Genomic DNA, 19,429 nt, shown 5'->3' on the forward strand with positions numbered 1-19,429 from the left:
TTATAAAAAATGGTAACAAAAATATTTTGGTAGTTGTTGATTACTGCATCAAGTGGACAGAAAGTTTCGCGATGCCAAACATGGAAGCCCGCACAATTGCCAACATCATTCTTTAGGAAGTCATTTGTCGTCTGCAGTCATTCACTTGGACCAAGGTAGACAATTTGAAAGCAAATTGTTTACTAAAATGTGCTCCTTATTGGGCATAAGGAAAACCCACACAACAGCGATCTAGGTCGTTATAATGATCTAGTTTGCCAATACAACCTATCATTGGGTCAAATGCTGTCTCATGTCTTTCATACCGATTGTTAGGCCGTTCTTGGCACACTGATTTTGACTGCGGATAACTCTTTTTACCTGATAAATATGTAGGGCTCACGGTGGGTGTTACCGGTCAACAGGGGATGCTTACTCCTCCTAGGCACCTCATTCCACCTCTGGTATATCCAGGGGGCCATGTTTGCCCAACTATCTGTTTTGTATTGCTTTTAGGAGTTATGAGATTGATCACTGTTCGTTATCATCACCTTACCATCCGCAATCCGATGGCATGGTCGAAAGGTTTAATCGAACACTTACGACCATGTTTAGTATTTTTGTCAATGACCACCACTCAGATTGGTATGAGTAGCCACATGTTATGATGGCATACAGATCCACGGCGCAAGAAGCAACTGGGTTTTCTCCTAAATCATTAATGTTAGGAAGAGAAGTTTGCACTCCGCTGAATATTATGTATGAGGCACCTTCTGCGAATAAACATGCACCGTATAATGAATGGGTCTGGCAGTTGGAGGAGATATTCGAACAAGCTCATCAAATTGTTCAGCTAAACGCAGAGCATGGAATGGTAAGACAAAAACATTATCATGACAAAAGATTAAACTAGGTGAAATTCGATATAAATTATGAGGTTTATGTTTATTTTCCATGAACCAAAACAGTGCAGCCGCCAAAGTTGACTCGTTGATGAAAACAAATCGGATAACCAGGTTGTATTCCTGATGAGGACAGTGTCTCTTTGAATGGACACGAAAAGAACAAAGATTCTGTATCTCAAAACAAACCATGTCAAGATTTAGACAAAGGGGTAGATTTGCCTGCTAAAGAGTTTGGTTGAAAGATTGTGAAATAAATTATTAATCTTAGTGTACATAATTACGTTGCTTTGTCGCTTATGCTTTACTCTTTTGTTTCAGATCATCATGGCAAATACAAAGATGATGAAGAGACGTTACATTCACAGGCACTTATATCGCTAAGGGCCTAATTACTATATATAAGAGTACTTATATCGCTTGGGGCCTAATTACTACATATATAAGAGTAATTAGGCCCCAAGCGATATAAATGCCTGTGGTTACATTATCATATATATATATATGTATATATATATATATATATATATATATATATATAATTCAATAAAAAAAAGCAGGAAAATATACAGTTCCAAAATATATTTAAATCACTAGCGCTTTCTGGATTTTAACAGCGATTTTAATAAGCGACATTTTAAAATTTGTATTCACCTGAGGATGGATGTTAAAATCCAGAAAACGCTAGTGATTTAAATATATTTTGGAACTGTATATTTTCCTGCTTTTTTTATTGAATTATTTTGACTGTGTGATATCAACTCTTTCTATTTGGATTATATATATATATAGTTTGTAAAAAAGAATTCGGTATTTGATACAGTAAATACATCCAATAATAAAAGTAAAGAAACACAAAACTCGAATAACATTTCACTGTTAGCGTTTTCGGCTTTAATGCCTCTTCAGACAGTTATAAAAAGTTATAAATAAATTTTTATAACTGTCTGAAGAGGCATTAAAGCCGAAAGCGCTAACAGTGAAATGTTATTCGAGTTTTGTGTTTCTTGACTTTTATTATTGAATATATATATATATATATATATATATATATATATATATATATGTGTGTGTGTGTGTGTGTGTGTGTGTGTGTGTGTGTATAGACTTGCCTAGATGGTCTAGCGGTTGCATGCTGCTTTTCATTACATTTTATTTCCGTCTTATATCATTTTATTTTATTATTTTTTAGTACCGCATAACCTCTAGCATCCATTGTAAAAAAGGAAATCTCGCCGGTGAAACCACTCCCCTAGAAATGACTTGCTTTATGAGACTTCCGATTTATTCCGCTTCCATTTCAGGTTCACTAATTCATGTTTAGTCAATTCCAACTTAATCCAAAACAAATCACACATGTAACATAAGCCGTTAGCACTCTCGATCATCAATATTTCGAAAACGAAATGAAAACCAACATAAAAGGTGAAACGAAAACAGATGAAAGAGGTTAGGTTAACAATACAGAATGTAGTGTAAAATATGTTACAAATGAAAATGGAACCCAGCATATGCAAAGAAATTTTCAGGAAAGTAGCGATGATAAAGATATGGCTCAATTTGTTGAAAAATAATCTCTGATTTAATAAACGTTTTTGGTAACCGTATAGGCAGTGCTTTCGTTATCTGGAAAATCCATCCGAAATCTTTTTCTTACGTCAAATCACAACAAATGTAGTGTACCGATTCGAATGCGATTAAATACATGATATATTAGCATTTCCAAGGTATATTCGGATTCAGTCGATTAGATAAAATTTATGTAACGGTAATGAAATACTTAATTTGTGTAGATTTTGTTTAGAAATCCTTCTGACCAAAATTCAGTCGGAACGAGCTCGTTGAAAAATGGCGTTCGGATGTAAGAGTCCGAGGTATGTAGGGACGTTAACGGATGCTCTTGTAGGATTAGATCGAATTAAACAGAGAGCATGATCTTAATCCAATGCGGTTTTTATTATTAGCTCATCTGAGCCAGAGGCTTAAGTGAGCTTACTTGATCAAGTTTCTTGTCTGTCGTCATCCGGTGTCTATTAAGCCCCCCCTTTTTTTGAATTTTTTCAAGAGCTATTTTTAAAAACACAATAAAATATCCTTGGGTGAAGGGAATTATGTTTGTATAAACGAAATACTACTTTTTAAGGAAAGATATCTAGAAAAGAATCAAAATATCTAATTATCATATGGGTCGAAATGGACTGTTGGTAAATGAGTAACAAAATTTCCTGGGTTTTCGAACTAAAACTTCTATAAACAGAGTACATATATTTGTGTTTAAGATATTTGAACAAGATATGTTTTATCATGTACAATCACTTGAAATATTACGACAGATACAAGTATTGATAACCATAGAAAATGGTAAAGTTTGTTTAGAAAATCCCGGCTCGGCAAGAATTCCTGTTTTACCAACACTGTGCTGTGCAGTGTGTCGAATGAAAAGTGAAGATAACAGCGATCAATCTCATAAATTCCACAAAGAATCCAAAATTACGAGCAGGGCAAGCAGGGACCCTTGACACACCAGAGGTGGAATCAGGTGCCTGTGTGAAGTAAGCATCTTCTGTTGACCAATTACACCCGCCGTGAGCCCTCTATCTTAATCAGGTAAACAGAGTAATCCGTAAACAAAATCAGTGTGCACAGAACGTCCCAACAATTGTTGTGAAAAACGTCAGACATCATTTGACCTAACGACAGGTTAATTACAAATAAGATCATTATAACGATGATAGAATTTGCGATATGCTGAATTCAAACGAGACTGTTGAAATCCCCGTAACATCAAATGCAACATCGAATATAAACAAGGCATTCGTTTGCAAACAAATTTCCAGTCAGCAATTCTAGTTATTTATCAACTTTTGTGAATAGTTTGCATTTAGAATGAAGGCATAGTCTGTTAAGATAAGTGTGTCGAGATCGACATTCAACGATGAGAAAACATGTTTCAAGTGTATCGAGTGCGTATCAAGAAGGTATCTTCATCGCCGATTATGGGTCGGAAACTTTATTACAAATCTACAGGATAAAACTGCGTACAAACGCAGGATCCTAAATACTCCAGTGACAAGCATTCAGAAGTCTGCTTGCTCCCTATTCAAAACCCTGGACCTCTATCAAAATTCTAAACCTTTATTGTACGCCTAAAAGATACCTTATGCAAAATAATGTCTGTTCTAAACCTCTTGGTGATGGAAGGGACTTATCAACACCGCTTCCCGGTCTTGATTTGTGGCTGAAATCGCCCCCATATTTGGCACATTTTAGAACAAAGCATTGTCTTCATATTTATTATTTTGTCTTTTATTTGTCGGATTGGTTAATTTGTTTAACAGATAGCCTTGTCTTCATATTTATTATTTTGTCTTTTATTTGTCGGATTGGTTAATTTGTTTAACAGATAGCCTTGTCTTCATATTTATTATTTTGTCTTTTATTTGTCGGATTGGTTAATTTGTTTAACAGATAGCCTTGTCTTCATATTTATTATTTTGTCTTTTATTTGTCGGATTTGTTAATTTGTTTAACAGATAGCATTGTCTTCATATTTATTATTTTGTCTTTTATTTGTCGGATTGGTTAATTTGTTTAACAGATAGCCTTGTCTTCATATTTATTATTTTGTCTTTTATTTGTCGGATTGGTTAATTTGTTTAACAGATAGCCTTGTCTTCATATTTATTATTTTGTCTTTTATTTGTCGGATTTGTTAATTTGTTTAACACATCTCTTTGTATATGTGTTATCCTAGGCAGCATTGTCGCCATATTTATAGCATTGTGTTTTATTTGTCGGATTTTTGTTTTTAATTTGTTTAACACATTCTTTTGTACATATGTTAAAGTACCCCTGTCATTTATTTCCTCATTAAATGACCATTCTAATTCCTGACAAAGGTGTTACGATTCATTCTTATAGTGGAGCGATATTTGTGCTAAACGGAGCATCACCCTATCACCTATACATAAATAATTTCTGTGCTGCCTCTTTTAAATGTAAGTGTTCCGACGACAAGAAAAGCGACAAACAGACGTACGAGATAACAATGTATTTTCTTTAGAAAGTACAGGCATAAAAAAGCTGCAAGAAGAAACTCATACATGTAAATTGGATAGACCTAAAACAATTTTAGCTTAATTAACGTTTCTACTGTTAAGTGAATTTCTTATTTTGATCCTACATTATTGAGGATACATGTGTAGGCAATGACCCCCGTGTTATGGTTTGAAATGCATGGAGAAAATCCAATTAAACACACGCGAACAATTTCCATTAATAGATTGTGAATGAAAAATATTGGTTTGATCAATAAAGTAGCTTTCCATGTGTTCATCAGGCCAGTTATCTATTCAAGTGAAATCGCTACTCAATTTCCGCTTTTTTTTCATGCGTTTTTTGCAAAATTAGAAAATGCTTTTAAGCTGGACTTTACATTTTTTTTTATGCCAAGTGTTTAGATTAGTTTGACTATATTTCCCTAAAAAGTCAGTCATACAAAGAAATAGACATTTGCATGAATTAATAAAATGTGAATAATACAACAATAATTTTTGCTCGACAAATGAGCATTCCTTACAGGTGATTGATGAAAATAAATACTCACTTTTATTACTGTGTGTGTATGAATGTATGCGTGTTTGTGTGTGTGTTTTGAAGGTTTAGGAATGTTTGTAGCGATGCATGAAGGACTTCGCTTCTATAGAGGTTGACTATTAAAAAGCTTAAAGATATAAATGTTAATTTTGAAAGTCACAAGTAGGACTAAAATGACTATTGACTACAGCTCCTGGTATCACTGGCCTGGTTTCAGTCATTCCGACCTAATTACATCATTAAACATTTTAACGATTACTTCACGGAGATACAGTAGGTACCATGCTGAAAGAGCCCAATTTATGTGTCATGCATTCCATCAGTTTCCAATTTTTTATCTGTCTCCTGCGGCTGAAGTCTTTTTCATTGTACTTTGGAGTATAATTGATAATGAAAAAAATACTACAGATCAAGTTCGACTTTCGTCATAGCTGACCCGCTTTCACACGAGTCCTTTGCATAAATTCATTTTCTGCTCTGATGAAATTTGCGATCTCCCTTGCCATGTAGAGTAAACAGTATTAACTTATCGAAAATATGAATCACAAGATTTTCTAATTATTTCCATATGTGCAAATTCAAATAACAAGCTACGTGATTTTACATATTCATGCCATACATAATTGTCTTTGAGAGAATGATTTCAGTATTTTTTTTCATAATACTAACACTTTACAGAAATCGGTACTTTTAAAACTCTTCGTTAATGTCTAGTGTTGCATGTGAGGGTTTGTAATAACAGGACATATGGACGTTTCTGCACTAGTACTAGTGCTTCAGATCGTGACATAATAATCCATCAACTAGCCTCAATTGTACACATTTAAAAGGACATGTAGGAGGAACAGAAAGTAGATTTCGTCAAATTTAGATGTCTTCTATTCACATTTAAGCCCCCGGGACAATATATGAATTATCCTTTAATTTCAGCTTTGATTTCGATTAATAATTTTGAACGGTTTAGTGAAAATGAAATATTGAATCTAATATAGTTTTTGAGTTCCCTGTTCTTAAGGGGTACCTGTAAAGTGCGAAACGAAATCGAAACGAAACGAAACGAAATCTACCGAAACGAAACGAAACCTACCGAAACGAAACGAAACCCACCGAAACGAAACGAAACCTACCGAAACGAAACGAAACAGATTGTATAACCGAACTCTTTTAATTATAATAATTAAAAATGGTGTCTTAGGCCCCTTTCGGCTTGACTGTTACAAAAGTTTTAAAAGTTGGAAAGGGGGGGGGGGGGAGTAAGCACAAAATACATATCCGTAGTTGATTAAATACCATGTACAATTAGTTTTGGATCCATAAATTTCAGAACCGAGGGTTACAGTCTCAGAGATCTGGGGAAACATTATACGAGGGGTGGGATCGCCGACGTTGGATCCGCCTTTGGGCATGGATACATTGTTTGAAGAAGCTGGTGTCTGAGAAAATTGAAAGCAGGAAGAGCTCTTAACCTCTTATTTTATCTCTAACTGCTGAGGTGCGAGTACTTTCAATAATGGAAAAACTCTATACATTTGGGGTGTTGCTAAGACGGGGAATTGAAAGCGGGACGGAAAACGGAATTTTTTTAATGCAATAATATTAGGAGGAGGTCGGCATTTTGTAAACTGAAAAGGCTTAAGAACGAGGGAATTTTAAGCAGAAATCACGAAGAGAACGGGAGGGCATATTCAGAATCCACCGTTTGATATACTACATACAAATACACAATATCCACATGTATACATATATTTGTCTTTAGAGCAAAAATACTGAAAAATGTATTTATGTCCAAAAGCGGATCCAACGCCGACGACCCCATCCCTCGTTTAGTGTGTTTCCCCAGACCTCTGACCTGTGAGACTGTAACCTTCCGTTCTGAAATTTATGGATCCGAAGCTAATTGCACATGATATTTATGTACTTTGTGCTTACCCCCCCCCCTTCCAACTTTTAAAACTTTGTATCAGTCAAGCCGAAAGCCTACATCAAAGGGGAGGCGAATTTTATTGATATGTGTAAACTTTAACAAGGGCCTAAGATACCATTTTTAATTATTATAATTAAGAGAGTTCGATTATACAATCTGTTTCGTTTCGTTTCGGTGGGTTTCGTTTCGTTTCGGTGGGTTTCGTTTCGTTTCGGTAGATTTCGTTTCGTTTCGGTAGATTTCGTTTCGTTTCATTTCGATTTCGTTTCGCACTTTACAGGTACCCGTTCTTAAGTTATCGTTTCAAATGACATTTACATCATTTAGAGATTGGAAAATCTGCTAGACAAAATTTTGACGACATTATACTCTACGCATTTCATTCGTCAAATATTTTTTTTCAATTGAAAGGACTCATCAGTATTTCCAACTGCTACAGAATAAAAAAAGTTTCATTAGAATTAGAATGATTTTGAGAACTCTTCAGCAACTACCTTTCAGTTTCATTATATATGTATGTATGTATGTATGTATGTATGTGTATATATATATATATATATATATATATATATATATATATATATTCATGAGCCATGCAGCTCATTGGATTTACACACACACACACACACACACACACACACACACACACACACACACACAAATATATAATATAATCTCAGAATTATTACCAATGAAGATATTGGCGACAACACAAGGAGAAAATTTGAACGTGTTTAATTCAAGTGCCATGTTCTAGAACAGAAAATTGTCATTGTTATTTTTCTTAAAGGTGTTGGGCTTTGAACGTCAAAAATGTTGTTTAGTAGATGGTGTTAGTATTCATGAATAAGGTCGTCTGTGGGAATGTGAGCAGATACCGTGTGTAATAGAAACGAATCCAGATCCGTATAGTTACTTGACCAAGATAATATATCTAGGACACACAAATATTTTTACTGAGGAAAACTTAACATTTCGAGCGCTCGACATAATTATATTGTGCGCTCAAGATACTATCTTGTTTGCTCGATTTAGAACGTTCGATACAATATCTTGTGCACTATATATATTGTCTCATGTTCGTAATATTTTATCTCGAGCAATCGACTTATAATATATTATTCAAGAAATGTCTTAATGAGTTTTTAATGAAGCGCCTAAACACTCCTCGAAATATATGCCGAAGATGCCTGAATAGTCTCGAGGTATATCGTCTCATATACGTATAGTTTCAAAAACTGAAAGACATTTCAATCATTTAAAATGCATCTGATTCTACGCAAAAGTACTCTGAAGTTGATATTAAAAAGATGCTAGAGTTCCTCATTGACAATATCATCGTAGTCTTTGGTGATTAGGTCTTGTCTTCCAACAGTCTGTTGGAATTCCCATGGGCACGAATTGTGTTCCTTTATCAGCTGACCTGTTTTTATATTCTTACGAGACAGAATTCATTCAAAAACGTCTACACGCGAAGAAGAAAAAATATTGCTTTGACCTTCAACGCGACATTTAGATCAACGTTTTATCTATTAACAATAATCATTTTCATTCATATGTTGATTCGATATATCCCAAAGAACTCAAAATAAAAGACTAACCACAGAGTCGTCCACATTTGTTTCATACTGAGATATTTTATTGAACCCAACTTTATGGCAAACTTCAGATTTTCCATCGTCAACTTCCCACATTTATGTAGCAATATTCCATTATCACCTAGGTCTGTATATGGTGTTTATGTCTCTCGATACAAAAGAGCTTGCTCTGCGCATGGTCAATTTTTAAATCGAGGTACGCTACTGACAAATAAGTTGATGTTACAGGGAGTTTCAAGAGACTTGTTTAAAGTCAGCATTTTGAAAATTTTTATAATCGTTATGAGGTTCTAATTTACCATTACAACCTGTCCTTGGGTAAAATGCTGTCTGACGTGTTTCATACCAGTTTAGGCCGTTCGCTAAACACTGATTTTGACTACGGATTACTCCGTTTCCCCGATAGAGATACAGGGCTCACGACGGGTGTGACCTATCGACAGGGAATGCTTACTCATCCTAGGCACCTGATCCCACCTCTGGTATGTCCAGGGGTCCGTGTTTGCCCTACTCTTATTTTTTTTTTTATTTAAAGGGGTTATGAGATTGATCACTGTTTGTTATCGTCATCTTTTCATAATAAAGTAGTATATTCGGTCAAGTGAGTAGGCTATTTCAAAAGTTGAAAGTTTACAAAATTTATAGATGAAACTTGTAGATTTATTTAATCATTGTACATTTTATTGACAATGTTGCACAACGTGCATCCGGCTTATCGTATGGTGAAAGGCGGGCGGGCGTCCCTGTAATAGGGTACCTACATTGTGTAATCAACTCTTCTCACACCTCTAACTTGACATTCCTCAAACTTTGTACATTTGTTATGAACACATTAAAGATGTGCATGTGTCTTTTCGAAAGTGATCAGACATTTCTCGAAAAATTTACAGGCAGTTGAACTTTGTCATTCTTAAGCATGTCTTGAATAGACGATACTTACTGCGTAATCAGCTCCTCTCAAACCTTTAGTTTTCATTCCTCAAACTTTGCACAGCTGTGATGGACACATTGAAAATGTGCATGTGAAGTTTTGAAAGTGATCAGAAAGTTTTCGAAAATGTACATGTAGTTGAACTTTGTAATTTTGAAGCATGTCTTGAATAGACGGTACCTATTTTGTGTAATCAACTCCTCTTAAACCTCTAACTTTACATTCCTCAAACTTTGTAGTGTTATGGACACATTGGAAATGTACATGACTCTTTTTGAAAGTAATCAGGCATTTTTCGAAAGAATGGAAGTTACCTTCTTTTGTAATGAACTCCTTTTACAGCATTTATCTGGCATTCTTCAGACCTTGTATAGCTGTTATGGAAGCATTGAAGATGTACATGAAAGGTGAAGATAACGAACAGCGATCAATCTCATAACTGAATATACCAGAGGTGGGATCAGGTGCCTAGGAGGAGTAAGCATCCCCTGTCGACCGGTCACACCCGCCGTGAGCCCTATATCTTGATCAGGTAAACGGAGTTATCTGTAGTCAAAATCAGTGTGCCACGAATGACCTAACAATCGGTATGAAACACGTCAGACAGCATTTGACCCAATGGTAGGTTGTATTGGCAAACTAGATCGTTATAACGACCATAGAATTTGCGAAATACTGACTTTAAACGAGACTGTTGGAACTCCTGCACATGTGTCTTTTTGAAAGTGACCGGACATTCTTCGAAAAATATACATGAAGCTGAAATTTGTCATTTTCTAAGCATGGTACCTACTTTGTGTAACCAACTCCTCTCGCAGCTTTTACTTGACATTTTTCAGATCTTGGATACTGTAGTTGTTTTAAAAACATTGAAGATATACGTGTGACATTTTGGAAGTGCTTCTGTTTGTTTTTAATTCTAAATTTGATATGTCATTTTCCCAGTATGTTTTGTGAAATGGTTACCTATATAATCTGGCTTTATTATAAATGTATACGAAATTCCGACGCATCTCTAGGGTATACTTCTTAAATTCTGTCATAACTGACTAACGGAGAGGGCTTATATAGGCATTGTGCCTGCTGCCTAATACTATTTATGTATTTTCCATATATACATGAATAAAATATTGTTCAAATCAGAATATATACCACTGAAACAACACAAGATATCACTAACGTAACAGATGTCTGATGTAAATATATGACACTTTTAAGTCAATCATTGACCTGTACACACACAATATGATAATACCAGTGCATTCATAGTACTGCACCCTTAAACCACAGATATCAACAATCCTGTGAAAAGAAATAGTATCTACCAGTTGTTATAATAGATCAGGGACTGAAAATCACAACAAGCAATTCATTAAGCTGTACAGTTTTGATTCATTCGACATGGCATGGAATATTAGGAATACAGAATGCTATTTCTCTTTCTCGCATTTAGTTAAAAAGTTGACATGAATTTATAGGTTGATATGCCGATCGCTCCGATATTCGCTCAGGCCCCGTGGGGATCCGGGTTAGAATAGCTCTTCAGTACCCCTTGCTTGTCGTAAGAGGCGACCAAATGGGGGTGGTCCTTCGGATGAGACCGCAAAAAATCGAGGCCCCGCGTCGCAGCAGGTGTGGCACGATCAAGATCCCTCCATGCTCTAAGGCCATAGGCGCCGAGCAAAGGCCGAAATTTTACAGTCCTTCACCGGCAATGGTGACATCTCCATATGAGTGGGATTTTCTTGAACAAACATCGATTTATCCATTCTTGAGCGCACGAGATATGTCGAGCGTTCGAGATATTCACTTTTAAGTCATATGAGACAGTTGTGTCGAGCACACGACATACCGTGTTCATTGTTCTACATAAGTTTGGTTATTCACTTTAGAGAAGTCGTCAATAACGGTGTTATACCCAGGACGCAAATATTTTTACTAGGAAATCAACATGTCCCCTGTCCTGGGTTTACGTTAACTGATCTTGGGAGAAGCGATATCACAATAGGGGACCAGTTAAGAATTGGCTGACGTAATCAGAGTTGTGATTTAGTTTTTTGCATTACTGATAAATGTTTGAAAACCACTTGTCTATTGCGTAAATACAGGCACATCTGAGTCAAAAGGTCGTTGAAGTATAAACCGTCAACGACTCCGGTATTTACACGTCTTCCAGAATCAAAACATGAATACTTGCGAAGAGAAGTCGATGAAGGCTATGCCTCTCGACTTCTCTAAAGAGAATAAAGTTTGGTCAGTAAAAATATTTGCGTCATGGGTATAACACCGTATCACAAATATCGCTACTGACGTTAAGAATCAGTCTATGTAACTACACAGTCTTGATCTGTAACTGTTACAGCTTCGTAGATTGGGTAAAGAGGCGGATCCAGAAAAATGTTTAAAGGTGGGGGTTTGAAGACCCAGAATTGACAGGAATGACCATCTTTGTTAAAACGAAACCAGTGTATTCAACCAAGGAGGGGTTCCAACTTCATAACTCACTCTATACACGCCACTGCAGTACAATAGCCATTCGATTAAAGTGCCCTGATTCCATATTACTATGTTGTTTCTTTGTGAAATATACACTTTCATAAATATACACGAAATTGTGAATTATAACGGGATGCACGTTTATTTATTTTCAGAGGACAAAATGTGCAACGTCAAGGGAAATATCACGCCCCCGCGCAACATCAACTTTCAACGTTATCGTGTTGCGAGTTGTGTGCTGCATCTACTATATACTACCTTTTGTCTTAATTGGTTGTATTGTATTGTATTGTTTATTGACCAAGAACCATACAGTTCATAGGTATAAAGTATATACAACAACTTATACAATGAAATAGTAACAGAACATGATATATCATACTGATGTACGTGGACAGGATAGATACTGAGGATAATCTTATAATAACTGAGATCTAATAGACGAACATTTATATAGGCATTTACCAAGTTTACATAATTTTGTAATATAGTTGCATGCATCTGCTACAAAACAAATGAGTTTCTCAATAACATACACGTGGTTTAAGTCATTCTATGATAAGATGTCGAGAAAACTTCCTCTTACACAAAAACCTCACGGGTACGAAACATTAGTTGGCCTCTTAGCCATTTAACCACTACAAATAAAATAGATTTAGTAGCAAAATTACTGTTGTAAAAGATTATCTTTGATAACCATCTGGAAGCAGTTTGGTCCCAACAATTTCTATGTAGAAATCAATGGCCATGTGATTTACATAGTTTCTGGCGACAATATGCATTTGTCTTGAAATATCGGTAAAAAATTCCTTTAGTCGGACAAGAAGTGTTTAGAACATATTGACAGCGGAGATCTTACTTCTTTGAAATCTTGTTCGTTTCTTCATTTCTACCTGAAAGATTGTTTGCATAACACTTATAATTTTGACGGGAAAATAACTTCCCTTGCAACAATTACCAACCATATGTCACTGCGCCAATTTGATAGTCGGCTTGGTCTGAATTGATTTTCTTATTTATTCGATGTCAATACAATGAAAAGGTCTCAATGTATTTAAATATTTGGTTTAAATATTTCTTTTAAAGAATTAAGTTGCCTTTTAGATTCAGCAAGTGCATATCGGAAAATAGTTGGAATCGAATTGCACAAATCGCCTTGGCTTGGCAACATTCTCGTTAATCCCGAGCCGAAAGCCATTCCCGTCTTCACATTGAACAACTTGATAGTGACATACTTTCACTAATTTCAATTTTCCATATGCTTAAAATGACATTAAATCTAAAATTAAACCTGTATTTACTTCATCAGATAGTTCCCCTTCCTCTATATAAACCCAGAAGGAACAGTGAGTGGTTTTAATTTTCTAATTATGAATCATAAGCTTTGTTCGTTGACATCGATTTTATCGAACCTTGTTCCTTTGAAAAATTCAATTAATGTTGAATTCTTTGGAAGAAATTTGTATATCAGAATAAGATCTGCTACACAAACTTTAATTTAGAAAGGAAAGATGCTGTCTAATTAAGTGCACCAAACCTGTGTGTGTCGATTTATTAGATGCATAATTAACGTTAATTATGCAGCATTCTATAGATGAATATTTTTGTTGCATAATATCGATATGTATCTTATTTCAATTATGAGCTTCAATATTCCCTTAACAAAGCAGATCTAGAAAAACAGGTCTCCTGAATCTGATATTCATTTGGTCGTCAACAAGTTTTATAGGGAAAAAATCTTAAACTGCAACGTAATCTTGTGATAATGGGAGCGAATGATAATCACTATATTTATCAGTGGGCCACCATGGCGAAAATTTGAACACCATTTGAAGAATTTGCCCCCAGCTCTGAACTTTCCAATGCGCTCCTCAACGTACCGGTGTAATAGTACAACCATTAAATTTTAACTGGAGATAAAAATCAGAAAAAAATGCTTTTAACAGGTATTTAATTCAATCATTACATAGCATTAAATTAATGACCGGCCTTGCGACAAACCGAATCTGATCGCGTAAAACAAAGACATGCGTTTACACTATGGATAATGATACAGCTGTTTTTGAGTGAGGTTGTAAACTACAGTGTCCATTCAACACAAAAGGCACATGACGTATTTTTTCGGTGGTGTCCTCAACCAATCAACCGATATTTGTCTTATCGTATCTCTTAATTATGGGATCAGTTACCCCGACCCCCCTTGTTCCCAACTGTTCTATCTGAAACAAATAAAACTCATTCATCTTTGCGATGACGAGAGCCTGGAACAATTGCCACGTTGTGTGGTAGATCTGACCCGCCTCTGTTACAAATCCAATACTCCTCTGCTCCAAATACTGTAATCAAGCGAAAATACCTCTATATTAGAAATTAGCTGCAAACCTATAGCACACTGTAGGAGCGGAGTGGTCCCAATGCTAATATTCTCCGATAAAAACTGGCGATAGTAATTCATTATTTGCAATAGTGGGTGGAATTAAAACAGAACTATTTGTTCGATTTTAGTGTTTATGATATTAAAAGAAAGCATGGTTTGAAGAGTGTGAACCCGAAAACTGTTCTCCCTCTCTCCCTCTTCGAGTAACCGATTCGTTCGTTGACAATAATCTTTTTATTTATTTTTACACTTGGCAAGATATATTGATTAAATTCGGATCGAAAGACTCCAGAAGATTTCAACGAGTTGCTAGATCTCCAACTTTCAAAGTGTACAACGGGTCCTTCCGTAGTCTTGACTCTTTGGGAAAAAAAATATTTTCCATATAGTTTAGGCAGTGTCAGCTTCTTATTTGAGACTCTACCAGACTCTAAGACAATTACATTCTCAGACTGGAATTATTTCAAAGTGGAGCGTAAGAGAATCTGCTTAGGACGGCTGTCTTAGGGGACAAGCTTTTATGACTTGTTTGGATTTATATGTATTTTTATGCCCGCTTTGTGAACTCCGCTGAATGATATCTGTGTACTGAGAACTAATTGCAAAAACTTTTCCCGAGATATCCAAGGATTGTTGTTTATTTTAAAAAAGATAGCAAACTGGAAGTGGAATCTCGAAAATTGTCAAACGGTTAATTATTACACAAGGAAACGAATTAGGAAAACTATTCAAACTTGAGTTACTCTTTTACTGAATAAGGATGTACAGATTATTTTATGCGAACAAATACCTAATTGTGTGAGGGGAACCACAGGCCAAATGGTTTTAAACGTTTTCTTTACCGTTCAGCTATGGCTATTTCTTCTTCATTTAAGGGGTAAGTGATCCTATGTATTTTTTAATTACCTCTTTCGAACAAAGTTTTATGAACGCGATCAGCGACGTATATAATTCAAAGTTTATTTAATACAAATGGAACATTATACTGCATTATAGGACGTATCACCCCCATGACGATTTCTGTAATATCACGTTGAATCCATGCTGGTAGGAATACTGTAATATAAAGTTTCAATGTAAAAGGACAGGGACCATTATTTTGATCAATATGCCAAAATATCGTATTGCCAAATATATGCCAACCAATTACGCTAGCTGTCGCAAATGTATTTTGATATCTTTCAATTACATATAAACGTGTTGCTGTTTAAGGGTCGTGTCGTGATGCGAAGATGCACTGTCAGATCTTGATGAAAGAATCTGCGTGAGCACAACCACAGGTGGAAAAAGAACACCTGGAAGTTCCCTTGCGATTTTTAAAAAACAATATCTGACAGAAATTTAATGTAATTACCCGTTTTTGTTTTCATTGTCACTTTAATTACATGAGGAATTATGGAATTATTTTATTTAGAAATGTGAAGGTAACAAAGACATTAGTTTAGATACAAGATCGATGTGAAAGTACAAGATGAACTGCTCTCTCTCTCTCTCTCTCTCTCTCTCTCTCTCTCTCTCTCTCTCCAACCTTTGAGCGTACATAGTGTATGAAAAGGGTGCTATATAAATATGGTATTATTATTATCAACACACAGTTTTCAAATAGACGGTCATTCGTTAGTACAAAAATTATTTTTATACGAAGCCACAACCAATTTGGCTCTAAAAGAATTGGGTATTTTACGTCACTACTAATAGCAACAGTCAAGACAATTACCAGAAAAGAGAAAAGTATGTTACATTGACCAGGTAGCAAGCCGTCAAGATACCGCTTTGTCAATAGAACGGGTCAATAAAGTAATTCGTTTAATGCAATAGGGACCTCGATTATGGAATCTGAACAGTTTCCATTGCACAAATAGAAGGCCAACATGCAATGACAATTACAATCTCTCGAATGTTGACGTCATAGTCACACATTCGGTGCATATTTGCTGAAAGTATTAGTGCAGGTAGAAGAAATCAAACAATTATAGTGAATGGTGATAAAAAAAATTCCTTAAAATGATGTAAACTTTACATCCTGATCAAATTGGTCTATTATAATGTAACAAACAGCCACTCACTCATTAGCAAACATTACAGTTTCATTTCCGTGCACCCTATTCAAACGAATATCCAAATTTGTATATCGAATATACAAAAAATGTTTTTATGGTTTTTTTTAATATGTTGGAACCGTGACGAAAAATAGTATTATATTGTTCCCTTAGTTTATTTTACAAGTTCATGAAGTTATGTGAACTTTATGTTCACGAACACGAAAATCCAGCCATGATAAGTTGTCACCTCGCACCTTATTTTATATTCACGAACACGAAAATCCAGCCATGATAAGGTGTCACCTCGCACCTTATTTTATATTCACGAACACGAAAATCCAGCCATGATAAGGTGTCACCTCGCACCTTATTTTATATTCACGAACACGAAAATCCAGCCATGATAAGGTGTCACCTCGCACCTTATTTTATGTTCACGAACACGAAAATCCAGCCATGATAAGGTGTCACCTCGCACCTTATTTTCACCTAATTTTCGTTTCCCTTTACTAAACATGATGAATTATTGAAATTGTAAGAAAGATTGTATAAATTTCCAAAACAATGATGATTTATAATTATTCCAATGAATAATATTTAAACAAACCCTCTTTGAGAGAACGCTATCATGTTCGCCTGGGAATATTAGTGTAAAACAAATGGTAACATGCATTATTTCATCCATATCTCCGTAAAATCCGGATCATACGTTCGTTTTATGTGCATTTTTCTCTTACGTTTAATTCATGAATGGTTTCAAGGACAGGAGAAAAAACCATCGTACCTGAGTTAGTTTCAGAATAGCTGACTTTATTATGCCCCCCGCAACAAAGTTGTGGGGGATATATTGCAATCGGGTTGTCCGTCCGTCTGTAGACACAATTGGTTTCCGGGCTCTAAAGCGTTATCCTTTCCACCTACAGTCCCCATATCATACACATGGACTGTCCATGGGACGAAGATGTTCCCTATCGATTTTGGGGTCAAAGATCAAGCGCACTGGAAATCGAAGTAGCAATATGGTTTCCGGGCTCTAAAGCGTTATCCTATCCTTTCCACCTATATATATATATATATATATATATATATATATATATATATATATATATGGACTACCGATGGGACGAAGATGTTCCCTATCGAATTTGGGGTCAATAGTCAAGCGCACTGGACATCGAAGTAGCAATATGGTTTCCAGGCTCCAAAGCGTTATCCTTTCCACCCATAGTCACCATATCATACATATGGACTACCCATGGGATGAAGATGTTTCCTATTGATTTTGGGACCAAAGGTCAAGCGCACTCCTAGAGAAGAGACTACCCAAAGTTTTGTCATGCCCTTTCTTTTTTACACTCAGGAAAGGGGTAATTTATACCTATTAACAACACCCTTTGGGGGATTGGGGTAAGCGGGGTATTCTTAGTGAGCATTTCTCACAGTACCTTTTGTTTTCAATAAGATACACAATCTGGAAATCAAAATACACACGTGCAGGTGTAAAATTTGATAAAATTGCTATGATATGGTACCCTTGTGCTTGTAAATATAGGCTTATTGTAAAACAACCACGACCTACAGACCCTCTAAGAGCATAGTGTATATCTTAATCATTATTTTGTTCTTTGTTACAATTTGTTTTACATTTACATGGACATTGCAAATATTTTGATATTAGACTCTTAAGGCAGCGATGTAAAACTGTGGTGATATAAGACCTGAAAACGTGCGCAGAAAACGTTGCGCTGTAAATCGGTTTTTATAATAAGTTGCTCTGTAGCTCTGGTCAATCCCATTTTTTTACCCAAGGAGCTATATAGTGATTTTGTAACTAAAAATACCGTCTACTTTCGCTGAAAAATATGACAAATTCACACATGATTTCTCTCTCTCTCTCTGAAATCTAGGGTCTACAAATGTCAGAGGTTTTGATTAGATTACCCATTATCTTTATTAATTCAAAATAACTAATGACATCATTTGTCAACTCGCTGAAAACAATAATCTCTGAATGACTTTGTACTTTGGTCAACATTTCTTTATTTGTTTGATGGGTAAGGCATTAATCCCATATTTAATCATAATCCAATGTCATTAGGCTTGATCAACAATGATATCAAAACATGCATACTTCAAAGAATGCGATGCTAGCGCTTATAAATGTCTAAAGGGAAAGAATCCTACCAGAACTAGAACCGTGCGATTTTTGTCACGAGTCTTTAGCAGGCCAGCTGCACCTTTAAGAATTAATCGTTTGAATGCCCCCTAGCAAACTACATTGTACTTATTTGATTTTTAGTATCTATATTTGAACCGTCATATCACATGAAACATGAAAGGTACAAATACACATGAAAGTTTACAAATACACATTTCCAATGTTAACTTTTTAAATTTGAATATTTTTTGACACTCTTTCCCAAATAAGCCGAATGCTAACCATGTGATTGTCTTAATATAGCACACCATGCACGTGCTTTCTTAGATCTGCATATTTAACTACTTTTCGTTGTTGGGTGTTTTTTTTTTTTTTTTTTTTTTTTTTTTTTTACACGTAATCTAACACAATGAGTTTAGTATTTGT

At 35.4% G+C, this 19,429-nt stretch overlaps 1 protein-coding gene across 1 annotated transcript in view; it reads left to right on the forward strand.

Moving 5' to 3' along the window:
• The first annotated feature begins 14,786 nt into the window (after positions 1–14,786).
• Positions 14,787–19,429, forward strand: part of LOC125670572 (proto-oncogene tyrosine-protein kinase receptor Ret-like) — a 40,135-nt gene continuing 35,492 nt past the window's right edge. The window contains exon 1 of the mRNA XM_048905803.2: positions 14,787–15,680. Within this exon, the coding sequence (XP_048761760.1) occupies positions 15,623–15,680 (58 nt within the window). The 5' untranslated portion in view covers positions 14,787–15,622. The remainder of the gene's footprint in view (positions 15,681–19,429) is intronic.

The sequence above is a fragment of the Ostrea edulis genome, chromosome 4 (genome assembly GCF_947568905.1).
Source record: "Ostrea edulis chromosome 4, xbOstEdul1.1, whole genome shotgun sequence".
NCBI lineage: Eukaryota > Metazoa > Mollusca > Bivalvia > Ostreida > Ostreidae > Ostrea > Ostrea edulis.